Below are 18,869 nucleotides of genomic sequence, written 5' to 3'. Positions count from 1 at the left end.
CCCCCTGTCTCTCTCTCTCTCTCTCTCTCTCTCTCTCTCTCTCTCTCTCTCTCTTCCTCTTCCTTCCCCCCTCCCATCTCTCCCTACCCTCCCCCTTCCCCACTACCCTCCCCTCCCCATATGTATACTATCCAGTTTATTGAGCAATGAGAAACATGCCAAACATAACTCCACTACCAGAAATATTGTCCTAAACATTTTGTGTAGATTTTGTAAATAGCATAAGAAATTTTGCAATGTAAAATCATAATAATAATTTTTATAAAGAAAGTAATGTAATAAATATATATTTTATTACAAATGCCTCCACAAAACTCTTTGAATACAACAGCCACACTCTTTGGTTTGTTTATATTTTGTAAAGTGTGGGGGAGTCGCCATCAGTGGAAAACTGCCTGTTTCACTTGATATTTAATAATACTGGTAAGCACACATTATGTTTTCTGGAGCAGTGTCTGCCACAAGAATGAAAACAGTGAGTAATACCATCAAATTAATCTTACAGTCGTAATTTTCTTTCCACATACAGTGCTCTCTTTTCCATCTCTGTATTTGCCACAGATGCACGACCCCCACAATACTCCAAACTAAATTGTATCATCTGATGATGAACCGCCAGGCGATTTGAAACCGGTCATGAATAAATAAAAATTGAAGAAAAAACAGTGATTGGTTGCAGTAATTACTGAAACCTTTAACAAGACAATCGCAGAGTTCCAAATCCAGAATGGATAAAAGTTTTATTTCATCAGTTTCTTTTACTGCTTTCTTGGTGTATAGATTGAATGACATCAGGGTTAACTACAACTCTGTGTCACTCCCTTCCAACTGGTGCTTTCCTTTCATGCCCCTTGACTCTTATAACTGCCATCTGGTTTCTGTACAAGTTGTAAATAGCCTTTCGCTCCCTGTATTCTACCACTGCTACCTTCAGGATTTCAAAGAGAGTATTCCACTCAACGTTGTCGAGCTTTATATAAGTGTAAAAAGGCTACAAATGTAGAATTGTCTTTCGCCTATCTCGTAAGAGAAGTTGTAGATTCAGTAACACCTGAGAAGTTCCCACATTTCTCCAGAATCCAAACTGAACTTCACCAAGGTTGGCTTGTACCAGCTTTTCCATTCTTCTGTAAAGAATTCATGATAGTTTGGTGATATCCACATCTATCAGAACTTACTTTCTTTGGAATTGTCATTATTACATTCTTCTTGGCATTTGAGGGTATTTTGCCTGTCTCAAACACATTGCATCAAACCAGTCTCAGGACTGAAGACCACAACAACAACAGTCAAGTTAATCTTCCTTGTATAGACCCTCTATATACTCCTTCCACCTTTCAGCTTTCCCTTCTTTGCTTATTACTGGTTTTCCATCTGAGTTCCTGATGTTCATAAAGCTGTCTCTCTTTTTTCCTCTTTAATTTTCCTGTAGGTGATATCTATTATTTACATAGCGAAATGTGCTTCTAAATTCTTACATTTGTCCTCTAGCCATTTTTGCTTAGCCATTGTGCACTTCCTCTCATTTCATTTTTTAGATGTTTGTATTCCCTTGTGCCTGCATCATTTTCTGCAAGTTTATATTCTCTCTTTACATCAGTTAAATTCAGTATTTCTTGTAATATATAAGGATTTCCACCAGGCTTTGTCTTTTTACCTGTTTGATCCTCTGCTGCCTTACTATTTAATCTCTCAAAGCTACCCATTTATCTTCTGATGTATTCCTTTCCCCTATCATTGCCTAATGCTCCGTCTGAAAGAAATGGCCCATACACTCGATGTTGAGACATAGTACAGAAAGTGTTCAAGTTTGGGGAATCTCTTTGATATTGTACAGGTTCTTGAGGATGTTCTGACCCTTAGATATAAATATTGTGGGTATTTACCTTTCCACTTAGATGAAATGTTGCCTCATCACTGAACACCCCATGGCCAAGAGTCATCTTCCTGCTACAACATTTAACTTGCAAAGTTATAACATACCCCCCCCCCCCCCCCAATGCTTTTCCCTTCACACACATCTAGTTGTTTCGAACTGACTATACCATTGGCAGATGTTTTTGCCACATGAGAGACCACAATTAAATGAAACACACATTGAAATTACAGATTCACTCCTAGCAAACTTCTGATAACAAAATGCTTTATGTTCAGAAGTTGCCATTTCGTATATGTGGTGCTGCAAACGATAAAACAACAAAGCAGTACCTTCACATTTGCTTATCTAAAACTGTTGGAATTACTTTTCAATTGTGACCTTGAACCAACACTTTGCAGCTCTTACCGTTTATAATATTAAAATTTATAACTGGTACATTCTTTAATGGGTATCCTGTATTTCATCTCCTGAAGGAAGGTGGGCCAAAATTCCTGTCTTATAATTTCAAACAATGGAAAATCCAGGATGGAGTGTAACAATATTATGAAAAGTGTAGTTGTTACTCTCCATATAGGGGAGATGCTGAGTTGCAGATAAGCACAACAAAAAGACTGCCGCAAATAAGCTTTGGGCCAATAGGGCCTATGTCAAAAATAGACAACACGCGCGCGCGCACGCACACACACACACACACACACACACACACACACACACACACACAAAATTGTAGCCTCTGGCAGCTGTGTGGCTTCTGTAGTCGTGTGTATGTGAATTGCGTGCGTGCGTGTGTGCGTGCACGTGTGTGTGTGTGTGTGTGTGTGTGTGTGTGTGTGTGTGTGTGTGTGTGTGTCTATTTTTGACAAAGGCCTTGTTAGCTGAAAGCTTATTTTGTGGCAGTCTTTTTGTTGTGCCTATCTGCAACTCAGCATCTCCCCCATATGGTGAGTAGCAACTATCCTTTTCATAATACTGTTACACTCCATCCTGGATTTTCCATTGTCTGACTTCATGCAAGCTAATAAAAAGATTTATTGGTTTATCACTTTACAAATATACTGTCAGATAGATGGACTCATACTACACATTGCGCCACACTCTAGGATGTAATCTGTTTACAATTTCCATAGTTTCTGTTAAGAAATGGTTATTTTGCTGGTATTACAAATAGATTTGTGCTGGTATAAATATGATAATGTAAAGTAATCCTTACTAGGTGATACATCAACCTGAGAAATGAAAGAAGTAAACTCTATGTTTGGTGGTCCATAGGCACAGAAAAATGATTGAACATATAGCCAAGCTTACAGATGGTGTTGTCCCTGAGAGTTAACTTGTACAGAATACACTTGCACACCTATACAATTGAATGAGCTGCTTTGTCATTGCCAACTGCATTGTACTGGCACTGCAGCTTATATGGAAACTTCCGTATTAACCCTTCATTAAATTTCTTATTATCTTACTGATAACACTTCTTATTAGAACATAATCTGTTTTGTTTAGTTTGGTTAATCTATCAGTACATAATTGTTCTCATCAGTCATGCTCTTTCTCCCACAAGCATCCATTGTCGAACTACCGTACTTTAAAACAACCAGCACAAACAATAACTGCTATACCTACTTAGCAAGTATTATCCTCTTCTGATGATAAACTTCATATTGCCTTCTTTCTTTTGTCTTTTTACCCGCCAAATACCGGTTGTAAAGATTTTTTTCTACCACGAATATTCAAACCAGCTACCTCCAAATTGAGCACCTCCATGCAGGCATGCATCAGTGACCTCAGCTACATAAGGCAGTTAATAAAGCCCTAATTCATTTCCTCTATTTATACTCTCGTAGTAAGATTGCTTTTTAACTAAGTCTGTAATATTATATGATTTGTGAACACAGTTGTTTCTTCATTATTTAAGATATTTCATTATTCAGGAAACGTACTCAGAAAAATATATATATAATGTGACTTACCAAACGAAAGCGCTGGCACGTCGATAGACACACAAACAAACACAAACATACACACAAAATTCAAGCTTTCGCAACAAACTGTTGCCTCATCAGGAAAGAGGGAAGGAGAGGGAAAGACGAAAGGATGTGGGTTTTAAGGGAGAGGGTAAGGAGTCATTCCAATCCCGGGAGCGGAAAGACTTACCTTAGGGGGAAAAATGGACGGGTATACACTCGCGCACACACACACACATATCCATCCACACATATACAGACACAAGCAGACATATTTAAAGACAAAGAGTTTGGGCAGAGATGTCAGTCGAGGTGGAAGTGCAGAGGCAAAGATGTTGTTGAATGACAGGTGAGGTCATGAAATCCTCCCCACTCCATTCTCTTTCTGTTTTTACCAGTAGTCTCACTTTGTATTCACCTTCCCCTTTTTACCGTAATCTACTATACAATTTTATCCCGCCTATATATACTCAATAATACGTAACCCACTTCCAAACCATAACCAAAAAAATTTTATTTTCCGCTTTCAACACTACCGCTGCTATAAAATTCACCGTTTCTAGTTCAATAACAGCTGCTTTCACGTATAAAACAACCATTTCGGCTAGTTCTAATAACTTTCACTATATTTCCACTTCCGTTTTTCGCACATCACTGATCATTTTTAGCCGCTCCCCACAGGTTTTAACGTCATTATTTCTTCGTCAGACAATTTGTTAGCCCCATTTTCGTAATCTTTCACCACAACACCACTCCTTTTAATACATTTACACGTTTTTTCGAAATTTTCCCGAATTTCTCCATCCTTCAACGTGTTTTAGCGGCAACACAACCACCTAAGCTTTATGCACATCGCGGTCTACCAAACCAAGTTCACCACAGGATCAACTTAACCAACACTTTTTCGCCTTTTTCCATACCAGATCTCCAGTTGCGTTCTAGTTCACCTTCATCTCTCCCCATATATTTTTATCTTTCATTTTCATTTCAACCTCATGTTACACTTTCCACCTTCTAATACCATGTCACCCTCACAACACCCCCACAACGACCCCATTAAGTTTTATTTACATTCCCTCCGCAAACATGCCTTCACCCTAGCCAGATTACGCTCGCATATTTCATTTTCTCAGGCTTGTCTGACATTTGGCATAACCCCCAAAGGCCTCACACTTAAAGTTCCCATCTCTGGCTGCAACCCTTCTTTCCATCAGTCCCTATACCAGTTCCAAACTGAACAATCCATTGCCCTCACACACCTAATCCTTCACCTACACATCAACTCAGCCAATGAACACACCCGTCAACTCCTATCCTTAATAAAAGTCCTCAATCTTTCCTCTCCCACATCCACACCGGCTATTCAGAGCATCCTCCTACAGGCCAACCGCAAATTAGAACAGCATGCCACCCTTCACCTCAAAAAACTATCCAATCTCCTGGTTTCCCACCTCCGGAAAGGCAACTCACTCACCCTTCACAACCTTTCCAGCAAACCTCAACCTCCTCTCATTGCACACAAACCCAGTCTCTCCCATCTACTCAATCTCCCACTTCCAGCTCCACTCCCTCCAAAACCTCAAAATTCCAATCAAGACAATCTGGTACCACAACACCCTAATTCAGTAGTTAACCATTCCTCCAAACCTCTCTCCCAATCCGAAACCTCTGTCCTATCCAAAGGCCTCACCTTCAGCCCCACTCCCAGATTCAACCAAACAGCCCTGGTCAAAGATTTACTGTCCTACACTCGTACTCTCTGCTGGAAGTATCACTTTGCCACAAAGAAAAATGATCCTAATCCTACCCCTAATGATCCAACTCCCCAAGACACTATCCAAATTGAACCCTGCCTGGAACAGTTCCGTCCTCCATCACAGCGGGACCCACCTCCTCTTCCTCAAAATCACCCTCTCCAAACCTTCCAGGAATTTCTGACTTCCAGCCTTGCCTCTCAATCCCTCTTAAAAAACCTTAATCCTACTCCCAACATCACCACTGCTGAAGCCCAGGCTATCCGTGATCTGAAGGCTGACCGGTCCATCGTCATTCTTCCGGCGGACAAGGGTTCCACGACCGTGATACTTGATCATCGGGAGTATGTGGCTGAGGGACTGCGTCAGCTTTCAGACAACACCACATACAAAGTGATGTCCAGGCGGAGCTTCAAGGAATCCTCAGAACCTTAGGCCCCCTACAAAACCTTTCACCTGACTCCATCAACCTCCTGACCCCACCGACACCCCGCACCCCTACCTTCTACCTTCTTCCTAAAATTCACAAACCCAATCATCCCGGCCGCCCCATTGTAGCTGGTTACCAAGCCCCCACAGAACGTATCTCTGCCTACGTAGATCAACACCTTCAACCCATTACATGCAGTCTCCCATCCTTCATCAAAGACACCAACCACTTTCTCGAACGCCTGGAATCCTTACCCAATCCGTTACCGCCAGAAACCATCCTTGTAACCATTGATGCCACTTCCTTATACACAAATATCCTGCACGTCCATGGCCTCGCTGCGATGGAGCACTTCCTTTCACGCCGATCACCTGCCACCCTACCTAAAACCTCTTTCCTCATTACCTTAGCCGGCTTCATCCTGACCCACAACTTCTTCACTTTTGAAGACCAGACATACCAACAATTAAAGGGAACAGCCATGGGTACCAGGATGGCCCCTTCGTACGCCAACCTATTCATGGGTCGCTTAGAGGAAGCCTTCTTGGTTACCCAGGCCTGCCAACCCAAAGTTTGGTACAGATTTATTGATGACATCTTCATGATCTGGGCTCACAGTGAAGAAGAACTCCAGAATTTCCTCTCCAACCTCAACTCCTTTGGTTCCATCAGATTCACCTGGTCCTACTCCAAATCCCATGCCACTTTCCTTGATGTTGACCTCCACCTGTCCAATGGACAGCTTCACACGTCCGTCCACATCAAACCCACCAACAAGCAACAGTACCTCCATTATGACAGCTGCCACCCATTCCACATCAAACGGTCCCTTCCCTGCAGCCTAGGTCTTCGTGGCAAACGAATCTGCTCCAGTCCGGAATCCCTGAAGCATTACACCAACAACCTGACAACAGCTTTCGCATCCCGCAACTACCCTCCCGACCTGGTACAGAAGCAAATAACCAGAGCCACTTCCTCATCCTCTCAAACCCAGAACCTCCCACAGAAGAACCACAAAAGTGCCCCACTTGTGACAGTATACTTTCCGGGACTGGATCAGATTCTGAATGTGGCTCTCCAGCAGTGATACGACTTCCTCAAATCCTGCCCTGAAATGAGATCCATCCTTCATGAAATCCTCCCCACTCCACCAAGAGTGTCTTCCCGCCGTCCACCTAACCTTCGTAACCTCTTAGTTCATCCCTATGAAATCCCCAAACCACCTTCCCTACCCTCTGGCTCCTACCCTTGTAACCACCCCCGGTGTAAAACCTGTCCCTTGCACCCTCCCACCACCACTTACTCCAGTCCTGTAACCCGGAAGGTGTACACGATCAAAGGGAGAGCCACGTGTGAAAGCACCAGGCCTCAATCTCCGCTAATTTCAAGTTGCTGCCACTCATACCTCACCTGTCATTCAACATCTTTGCCTCTGCACTTCTGCCTCGACTGACATCTCTGCCCAAACTCTTTGTCTTTAAATATGTCTGCTTGTGTCTGTATATGTGTGGATGGATATGTGTGTGTGTGCAAATGTATACCTGTCCTTTTTTCCCCCTAAGGTAAGTCTTTCCGCTCCCGGGATTGGAATGACTCCTTATCCTCTCCCTTAAAACCCACATCCTTTCGTCTTTCCCTCTCCTTCCCTCTTTCCTGATGAGGCAACAGTTTGTTGCGAAAGCTTGAATTTTGTGTGTGTGTTTGTGTTTGTTTGTGTGTCTATCTACCTGCCAGCGCTTTCGTTCGGTAAGTCAGATCATCTTTGTTTTTATATATATATAACAAACAAGTGAATATATATGTAAGACCAGTCAGAGAAAGCAAAGTTACATCAGATACTCAACTTAGGTTCCTCATAAACACCATAACTGCTTTCAGTGTGGTGGCTTTAGGGGACATTGTTTTACCTTCAGCAATCTGGCACTGCTGAAGGTGACAATGCAATAGACTTTACCACATCTTACAGGTAATTTTCTTCTGTCTCGAAGACTCCTGATACAACTTTAAAACGTAACACCCATATGCATCTCCACATCTGTGAACCAATTTTCATATGGTCTTTTCTTTCTGTTCCTGTAGTTCTTAGATAAATTTATTATTTACTGTGCATCCTGTATGAACTATCCATCAGTGTCATCTGACAATAAAATAGTGTAAAAATAATGTAAACTTTGGTACATACGAGATATTGGAGTGTGATCTTAAAATTAGTCTCATCACCTTATTAATTACACATCTCAGTTTAAGAATGTGAAAAGGTTCACAGGCTTCCCTTCCAGTGAAATGCTTGCATGGTTGACATGCCTTGATTATTTAAAGGCAGTGCATTGAAAGGCATTAAATTCTGCAACTACAGGTTGTGGGGAAACAGACCCAATGCTTGATACAGGTTCACATTCAGTATTTTGAAATCCCAGGAGACAATGAGATGTACTTATAGGGTACAATTCTTTGTTATAGCTGAGACTCTAAATACCTTTAAAACCAGTCTGTACAAGTAATCAGCAGAGATTCAAGTCTATATGATACTCTTCTCTAGCTGTGGAGAAAGAGGAAATCAAGTGTTATTTTGCAGCTTGCCAGGAAAGTGGTGATACATAAGGTAGACCATGATTCTGCAAGGGATATTCTACGTGTTCTCACATGTTAAGATACGTGATCATTTATTATCAGTAGGAAGAAGAATTTGAGGGGGGAGGCTATGATCAGCAGAGCCAGTGGCCCAACCATGGTGTTGCTTCCCTCAAGGATAGATAAAGTCAAAGAAACTTTAACAAGGCTTAAAATAGGGCACTAATCGTTGATAGATGAATCATTTTTCCATCGAGAACACCACTAGTGTTCAGTATTCATCAGTTTTTACCTCTGCAGCCCAACATACACACACTGCACTGTTTTCCTTGACAATGGAATTTCAAATAGTTTGTCTTCCTCCGTTGGCTAAATGTGTCATAACAATATAGTCTTGAGTTTACAAATTAAAAAGAAAAACTCTACATACATGTGAATCACCTTCCACTTACATTAACAGTCACCTCAAAAGTGCTGTGTTTGTCTCAGATGTTTCACATTTTATACAATTTTATTGCCTCTGAAGTTAGCCAGTAGTATGCCTAAGCAATCCATCAAGCTGTCTATCAATCTCTAGCTGAAGAACAAACAGTAAAGAAGGGACTCCTTTTTTTGGGGGGGGGGGGGTTGTAGAATGTTACACTGGCTAAAATATCATACACTGTAAAGCCAAAGAAACTGGTACACCTGCCTAATAGCCACAACGATGTAGGAGATTTTATGTTTTATCAGATTCCTGATATTCACGGTACACTCGGTAAATGGTCATACGGGAAAATCCCCACTTCATTGCTACCTCAGAGATGCTGTGTCCCATCGCTCAAGCACCAACTATAACACCATGTTCAAACTCACTTAAATCATGATAACCTGCCATTGTAGCAGCAGTAACCGATCTAACAACTGCGCCAGACACTTGTTATCTTATATAGGTGTTGCCGACCGCAGTGCCATATTCTGCCTGTTTACTTATCTCAGTATTTGAATACGCATGCCTACACCAGTTTCCTTCATGCCTCAGTGGATGTGTGATCTAAAGATTCCATTCCTGTTCTCTCTTTAGGAAACTTTTCGTATTTTTGTGCCATTTTAACAATGAGAATTGTTACAATCAGGAATAACACAATAAATATATCACCGTTCTACAGTTTATTGACACAAAACGGATACAAAATAATTCTGTTACCAAGCACAAAGTTGTAGATGAACACTTTATGGAAATTATAAAAACTGATGATGGTTATACCATTGTCTGGGAAGTGCAAGTGAAATACAGAATTCCAGTGGAAATCACAACTCCATTGACATACTAAACCTCGTGAATGTTGAATTCCAAGTTTCAATATAGTATTTGGATTCTAAGTCCAGAGCACAGAGCAATCAATATCAAACAGCAGGTCCTCTGCAGCATAGCACTTCCTGGTTGTGGGGCAGAACATAGCACAATGAAACGTCAGTAGTGGTGTTAAATAAGGCTCCATAGTTAATGGAGCCAGTGGCTGGGTTCGCTGTATATTCTGGGTGGCCAGTTGCTGAGTGTTATGGGTGGCCAGTCGCTGTGGTTTGAAGCATGCATGTGCAAAGGTGGCCTGTGATGCTAGCAGTGGGCCGCGCACAGAGAAGTACTGCCAACAATGCGTCTCCGGGCCACACATAATAATATGGTGCTGCTCGTTGTGGAGATTTAATAGTGGCTGATACCACACCCCTTCCCCTAGTGTAAGCATCTGCTGCGAGTATACGCCACATCCAAAGGGTCCTCCTCTGAGTTGTCAGCATCGTTGGTGATTCAGTACACAGGAGCATATGTACAAAAACGCCCTGGCCAAGGGCGAAGGTTTTATGGTGTGGACCTCAGCAGTGGAGCAGGTGGAGCCGGAGCAGCCAAGGGCATGTCTCCATCTTCATCCAGAATTACTCGTGATTGGTGACCAGGAGACATCTCATAATCCAGGAAGGGCAGCCTGTGGGGCTGGGGTAAGCCGCTCTTGTTGTGGTTTGGTGTTGGTCAGCTGACTGTGGGCAAAAGGCATGTGTTTGCACTGGCTGGGTGGGTTGGGATAGGATGGGAACTAGAGGACTGGTAATGATGGTGTCAAGAGGGGAATGAAAAAAAAAAAATTGAAAAAAATGAAAAAAAAAAAAAAACAACTTGGGCAACTAGTCGGAGACAAAGTTGATTTGCATGTCGCAGAATCTCCCGGTCCGGAAGCTGCACCCTGAAGACCTTCCAGCTCCAGTGCTGAATGATTGTTCCCAGAATCCAGGTTGGTTATCAGCCAAATCCTTTTGCTCACACCAAGGTGCCAGGGTGAAACTTGGAAGCAGGCAGTGGTGGTGCTGGCTGTGGCGTCAGCATGAGTAGGCTGAAGAAGGTCTGGGGCTGCCGTCCATGTAGAAGTTCCACTGGACTTTTGTCTCCGATGGGTGTGGACCTGCAACTGCTAAAAAAAAAGTTAGTGAGGCATCGGTGGAGTGATTGTAGAGGTATTCTCCATCTGAATTTTGAAGGAGCGGTCCATCTTCCATTAGATTGTGGATTAAAGGGGCATTGGAATGTGGCAAATGCCATGCTGGGCACAGAAAGTATGAAACTCTTCACTACAGAATTGTGGACATTGTCAGTTATAAGCACTTCCATCAGTCCTTCAACTGCAAAAACTTTGATGGTATTGGTGGTTGATGTAGCACTGTATCGAACAGTGTACAGAAATCTGGAATAAGCATCAGCCACTATCAATAACATTGCTTTAAACACTAGTCCGGCTAAATCAATGTTTACCCTGTCCCAAGGGCAAGCACATGGTGGCCAAAAAGTAAATGAATGTTGTGGGGCTGCCTGCTGACTTTGGCATGAGGGACACATTTGGGTGAGTCATTCAATCTCCTGGTTCAAGCCTGGCCAGTACACGATCCTGTGAGTCAGGAGTTTAGTTCAGGATACCACCCCAGTGACCTTGGTGCAATAGTTGTAAGACGTGCTGACATAAAGAATAAGGAATGACCACTTGGGAGTGTCCCTCATTTGAAACGAGTAGAATTACTCTGTTGATCAACATGAACTTATGGTGGGCATTAAAGAACTGACAGAATGCCACAGAAGCCTTAGGAAGTTGTTGTTCGGGCCATCCGTGAAGTATGTGACTCCAGACCTGTTGGAGTACCTCATTGTTACTAGTTGCGTCTGTGACTGACAAGCTGGCTGTGGGAAAAGAATCTGTGGTGGCTTCTGCTTCTTCATTGATGTGAAAACACAGAATTCCCTCTTTGTTGAACCCTGGATCAGGTCCCCATGGAAGGGAGTTGGCATGTTCAGTCGTGTTGTGGATGTAAATGTCATACTGGTAGCACACCGAAAATAAAGCCCAACACTGAGGCAGTGAGCAGTCTGGTCTGGAATCTTTGCTGCTGGATTGAATAAGGAGATCAGCGGTTTGTGGTCTGTGATGAGGTGAAACTTTGTGCTAGAAACAAAAAGTGGAATTTCTTTAATGCAAAGATGATGGCCAGTGCTTCTTTTTCTATTTGGGGGGTACCTGCGTTGCATGTCGTCAATGTTTTCGATACATAGGCTACAGGGTGCTCAAAGCCATCTACCTCCCTTTGTGCTAGGACCGCTCCGACATCTGTATCAGATGCATCCTTTGCAGTAACTATCTGCTTTGTTGGACCAAAATGTGCGAGGCAAGGGGCCATCAATAACTGGGATTTTAACCTCTGGAAGGCACACTTGCAAGCTTGGTGTCCACTGGAAAGGCACACCTTTTTTGTATAACTGGGAAAAGGGGGCAGTTTCTGTTGCTGCCGTGGGTAAGAACTTTCGGTAATATGATATCTTCCCCAGAAGGGAACGAAGCTGCGTAAGTGTTGTTGGTCTGGAAAGTTTGAGTATGGCTTTGACATGTTTATTCAGTGGACAAGTGTGTGAGCTGGAAATGACGTGGCCAAGGTACTCAGTCTACTGCTGGAAAAAACAACATTGCTTTTTCTGCCTCCCTTAAGACAATGAATAAAGATTTCAAATTGTGAAGGTTTTCCTCCATGGTTCTCCCTGTTACAATGATTGCCTCTAAACATTAATGCACCCATCCACTTGGAGTACTGATTGTTCCAAAACTGTTGAAAAATGGTGGGGGTCCTTCCATTGTCAAACATTAAGCATTTCAAATGATGAAGCCCATGCAGCATGTGAAGTGTAAAACTGTTGAGATTCTGCATCAAGGTATGTATCTGTGAGGTCTATTGTATAGAAAAAGTTCCCAGCTTTTAATTTTGACAGTAATTCTTCTGGCGTAGGAATAGGACATGTCTCAGTCTCTAATTGGGCATTGACAGTTACTTTCTCCGATGGCTTTTCCACCTGACTAATGGAATAGCCCATTGACTGGAAGGAATAGGTTCTAGAACTCCAGTTGCAGTTAGACGATCCAATTCTTTGTTTACTTGGTCTCTGAGAGCTAACGAAATGGTGCGGGCTCAAAAGTACTGAGGCCGTTAATTATATTTCAGTACCAAGTGTGCCTCAAAATCGTTTGCAGTGTCGAGTACTGGGGTGAACAGGTCCTCAATCCTGGCAGAGTGTCTCTACGTCCGAGTACGGAACATCATCAGATATCAAGTTGGCAGAATTGTGTATTGAAAATCCAAATTTCTGAAAAGAGTCCAGTCCAAACAAGTTCTCAGTGGAATCACTGTTAATGACTTGGAAGGTAATGTGGTGAGAGACATTATGATATGTCGTTAGCAGTTCGACTTGACCACGTACTGGGATGATATGTTTATTGTATGCCATTAGGTGTCTCTTTGTTTCTTGAAAGGCAGGAGCTCCAAGTTTCAAGTAGATATTGTAATTCAGAATGTTTATGGCTGTGGCAGTGTCTGCTTGTAATTGAACTGGTTTCTTTACCATTTGCACTTCTACAAAAAGACTGTTGGAGGTCTCGTGATGGTCTATAGTGGCTACCAGATAAACATCCATCTGTCGGATGGGAAGTTGTCTTGCCTGACAGGACTTATGACATACAGAAGCTAAATGGCTTTTGAAAGAACAGTGTTGGCAATAGGCCCACCTGTCAGGACAGTCTTCACATCGATGTTTTTTAAAACAATCTGGACAAGACAGCAATCGTTTCGGTACCCAGGACCGGTTTGATCGGCTCGAGTGGGATAGAGGATGATGATGTTTAATATGCTGATGCTATGGCATCCCGCCTGTACGTTGCCATGTCCAAATCGCCACTAGTGTGGACATTGGCTGCTGGCGCAGATGTGTTTACATTAATGGCTGCTATGTTGATCCACGACTCTAGTTTCTTGCTTGTTGCTCAGATCACTTTGAAGCTTTGTGCTAAGTCCAAAACTGTGTCTAATGATGGGTCTTTAAGTTGAAGTGCCTCATGCTGGAAATATCTGTCAGGAGTACCCTGGATAATCATGTCCCTGATCATTTCTTCTGTGTAGGACTCCTTACTTTTAGGGGCAACAAAATGACACTTTTTGTCCTAAACGTTTTGCCATAAACCTTGCAACTCTGCAGCGTATTCCCTATGAATCTGGGTTGGCTGTTTCTTGCATTAGTAAAATGCTACCCTGAAGGAAATAACATGGGTATGCCATTGGTAATATTTAGTTAGCAACGAACGAATATTGAAAAGGTGAGCTCTGAAGGCTTAGATAAGGGGGCCAATTGGTACAGTAGCCAGTAAATCTCAGGTTTTGGTCAAGACAAAAACAAAGATTTGATGAGGCTGGCATCAGTTACTCTGAATGTGTGGAAATGCTCCAGTAATTTGTAGGCTTCCCAATCCTCTAAAGCCTCATCAAAGTAAGGAAAAGATGGCACTTGCTGAGTTGCTTGCGACTTGAGTAAGTCTTGAAGAAGTGTTTGGAGCATGTTCAACAGCAGTTTCTGGTTCTCATCCTGCTGATGAATAAATTGTGTGAGTAGAGCTTTCAAAGTAGATGGTTGTTGGCTTGTCGCCATTTTTATATAACCAGGAATAACACAATAAGTATATCACCGTTCTACAGTTTATTGACACAACACTGAAATGAAATAATTGTGTTACCAAGAACAAAGTTGCAGAGGAACACTTTATGGAAATTATATAAATTGATGATGGTTGTACCATTGTCTGGGAAGTGCAAGTGAAATGCAGAATTTCAGCAGAAATCACAAGTCTGTTGACATATTAAGCATAGTGAATGTTGATGTCCAAGTTCTAGTGTCACATTTGAATTCTAAGTCCAGAGTGGAGCCAGATCAACATTGAACAGCTGGTCCACCACAGTGTAGCTCTTCCTAGTTGTGGAGTGGAACAGCACAATGAGCACTCACTTGTAGACGTCAGTAGCGGCGTTAAATAAGGCTCCGTAGTTAATGGAGCTGGTTGCTGTATATTCTCAATGGCCAGTTGCTGAGTGTTATGGGTGGCCAATTGTCGTTGTTTGAAGCATGCACACGTGAAGGTGGCCTGCGATGCTAGCAGCAGGCCGTGCACAGAGAAGTATGCCGCTGTTCGGTGCAGAGATTTAGTAGTGCTGAATACCACAAGAATAATTCATTCTAGTGTTGAGGCATTGGGCAATAGGTAGGTACATATACAAGGTGTCGAAAGTTGTAGCTTAGCTTTTGGAAAAACCACTCTTCAGAGTAAACAAACTCTGGAGAATGTTATTGTCCAAAAGCTAAATTACATGCTCCATATCTTGTTTCTGTGCCTGTCTAGTAGTCCAACACCTCAGGTGTGAATAGTTATCTTCACTCATCTCAATTGTATGTGTGCCACCCAGGACTTTTCTGTCTCTTTCTCCTTCTTAGAATCCTTCTATCAATACCCTCCACTGTTCCTTTCTTCATTGTGTACCACCCAACATGTCTGTCCCATAACTTGCCCCCAAATCCAGCATGAACTTTCTTAACCTCCACCTGTTTCTTTCCTCCCTCTTCTCATTCCATACACTTTTCATTTTCCCATAATGTGTGCTACAGAAGATCGTTATTTCCTCCAGTCCAGAAGAGAACAATGGCTGTGCTTGTACAGGTTTGTTAGCTCTGTTGAAGAACTTTGTTCAAAATCAAACAATGGAAACTCCAGGTAGGAATATAAACAGCGTAGTGCTGCTTACCGTAAAGAAGACAAGACAACCTCCACCGCCGGCCGGAGTGGCCGAGCAGTTCTAGGCATTCCAGCCTGGTTAGTTAGGTTTAAGTAGTTCTAAGTTCTAGGGGACTGATGACCTCAGATGTTAAGTCCCATAGTGCTCAGAGCCATTTGAACCAACCTCCACCTGTTCCTTACCTCCCTCTTCCCATTCCATACACTTTTCATTTTCCCCCAGTCCAGAAGAGAACAATGGCTGTGCATGTGTAGGTTTGTTTGCTCTGTTGAAGAACTTTGTTCAAAACCAAACTATGGAAACTACGGGTAGGAATATAAACAGCATAGGAAAAGTGCTGCTTACCGTAAAGAAGACAAGACCTGTTGCAGTAAAAGACACTCACACGTAGCTTTCAGCAACAGCTTTCATTGGCAAAACACACACACACACACACACACACACACACACACACACACACACACACACACCTCAAGCACACATGATCACCGACTCCAGCATCTCGGACTGCCTGAGATACTGGATTTGGCAGTCCTGTGTGTGAGACGTGTGCTTGCTTTGTGTGTGTGTGTGTGTGTGTGTGTGTGTGTGTGTGTGTGTGCTACTGATGAAGGCTGTGGCTGAAAGCTATATGTGAGTGTCTTTTAATTGTGACTGTCTGCAACTTGATGTGTCTTTTTTATGGTTTGATTCATAACCATTTGTATTGTAGTGCATAAATATGTGATTTTAAAACTGGCATGGTTCAAACTTAGCCAAAATGTTAGTTTTATGTTTTCTCTGTTTTTCAGATCATGAAACGCATTCAAAAATCCTGCCAGCAATATCAGAAAACATAACCCAAATGACAGTTGTTGACCAATTTTATTTAAACCTTATAAAAGCTGTATTTTTTAGTGCCTGGAAAAATGAAAATAAGAATACGGAACACATACTGTCATTTGTGAAGATGCTTCTACCATTAATTGTGAGAGTTTTGGAAGAAGGCACAACATCTGCTGCAGATCTGGTCATACTACCAGAATTGATAAATAATTGTACTGACAAATTGAACTCTTTAACTGAGTTGAAAGTTTTGAAAGGGACACAATTGTGGTTCAACTTTTGTCGAGTTTGTTTGAAATTTGGGCTAAAAAATGAAAATGAATATCATTCAGTGCTACTTCCACTTCTCACCAGGTTCATCAGTGGCGTCTATGAAGAAAACAGCAATTCTGCTGAGGCAGTTACATTATTCCAAATGACTGTATCTCATTCAAGATTTCTCAGTGTTGTCCTTGGCAAAACTCAGGCAAAGGGTAAGGGCTTAGCTATCTCTAAACAACTTTTATTTTCAGCAGTTTTTCTTCTGGAATAACTTTGATTACATATTTATTAGGTAACCTTGTGAGACTGCTTTTGATGCTAGCAACAAGAGCACCATCTGTCATGCTTCCAGAACATGTACCTGTCCTTTTGGGAGCATATGGTGCAACGTTATCTAGCACAGACCAGTTGATTTTGCAGGTAATATGGAATATTCCAAACCTCAAAGTTCCTTGCATTCATATTTTGTTCTGCTCAAGATATTTATGTCTGAAGAAAATTTGTATGTGTATCAAATGAATACGCAGCCAAGAAAACTAAACTGTTGACCAGAATTAGGGGCCAATACTTAACATCAGGAGGCAAAATGTACAGTACTCCCAGCAGGCAAATACAAACAAATATAAAGGTAAAAGGAACAAATTGCTTAGCTTTTGGAAATAATAATTCCTTCATCAGGAAGAAGAAAGAAGTATGTTAGGTAAGGTAAAACAGGAAGGACATGTGACTGCCAGCCGGTGTGGTTAAGCGGTTCTAGGTGCATCAGTCTGGAACAGCGCGACCGCTATGGTCGCAGGTTCGAATCTTGCTTAGGGCATCGATGTGTGTGATGTCGTTAGGTTTACGGTAAGTAGTTCTAAGTTCTAGGGGACTGATAACCTCAGATGTTAAGTCCCATAATGCTCAGAGCCAGTTTGACATGTGACTCAGACCGAAGGATGGGAGGGACCCACCTGTGATGAGGACATGGATAGACAGGGAGTGTGAACACTTTTTCACAATACAGGTGGGTCTGAGGAGAATATGTCCTTGACTTGAAGGAAAATTCAATCTCACCTCCGTAAGAAAGAAACTATTAGTTCTGAAAACTAAGTAATGTTTTCCTTTTACTTTTGGATGTGTCTTATTGCTGAAAATACGTTGTTGTGTTGTGGTCTTCAGTCCTAACACTGGTTTGATGCAGCTCTCCATGCTACCCTATCCTGTGCAAGTTTCTTCATCTCCCAGTACCTACTGCAACCTACATCCTTCTGAATCTGCTTAGTGTATTCATCTCTTGGTCTCCCTCTACGATTTTTACCCTCCAATGCTAAATTTGTGATCCCTCGATGCCTCAGAACATGTCCTACCAACCGGTCCCGTCTTCTCGTCAAGTTGTGCCACAGACTCCTCTTCTCCCCAATTCTATTCAGTACCTCCTCATTAGTTATGTGATCTACCCATCTAATCTTCAGCATTCTTCTGTAGCACCAAATTTCGAAAGCTTCTGTTCTCTTCCTGTCCAAACTATTTATTGTCCATGTTTCACTTCCGTACGTGGCTACGCTCCACACAAATACTTTCAGAAACGACTTCCTGACACTTAAATCTATACTCGATGTTAACAAATTTCTCTTCTTCAGAAACACTTTCCTTGCCATTGCCAGTCTACATTTCATATCTTCTCTACTTCGACCGTCATCAGTTACTTTGCTCCCCAAATAGCAAAACTCCTTTACTACTTTAAGTGTCTCATTTCCAAATCTAATTCCCTCAGCATTACCCGACTTAATTCGACTACATTCCATTATCCTCGTTTTGCTTTTGTTGATGTTCATCTTATATCCTCCTTTCAAGATACTGTCCATTCCGTTCAACTGCTCTCCCAAGTCCTTTGCTGTCTCTGACAGAATTACAATGTCATCGGCGAACCTCAAAGTTTTTATTTCTTCTCCATGGATTTTAATACCTACTCCGAATTTTTCTTTTGTTTCCTTTATTGCTTGCTCAATATACAGATTGAATAACGTCGGAGATAGGCTACAACCCTGTCTCACTCCCTTCCCAACCACTGCTCCCCTTTCATG

The 18,869-nt window shown here is 42.2% G+C and overlaps 1 protein-coding gene across 1 annotated transcript in view; it reads left to right on the top strand.

Annotated features, from left to right (window-relative positions):
- LOC126236746 (nucleolar pre-ribosomal-associated protein 1) overlaps positions 1-18,869 on the top strand; it is a 171,466-nt gene that overhangs the window by 103,451 nt on the left and 49,146 nt on the right. Inside the window, exons 13-14 of the mRNA XM_049946281.1 lie at positions 16,509-17,015; positions 17,096-17,223. Of these exons, the coding sequence (XP_049802238.1) occupies positions 16,509-17,015; positions 17,096-17,223 (635 nt within the window). The remainder of the gene's footprint in view (positions 1-16,508; positions 17,016-17,095; positions 17,224-18,869) is intronic.

Source organism: Schistocerca nitens, chromosome 2, assembly GCF_023898315.1.
Source record: "Schistocerca nitens isolate TAMUIC-IGC-003100 chromosome 2, iqSchNite1.1, whole genome shotgun sequence".
NCBI lineage: Eukaryota > Metazoa > Arthropoda > Insecta > Orthoptera > Acrididae > Schistocerca > Schistocerca nitens.
This window is presented reverse-complemented; position numbering and strand designations above follow the sequence as displayed.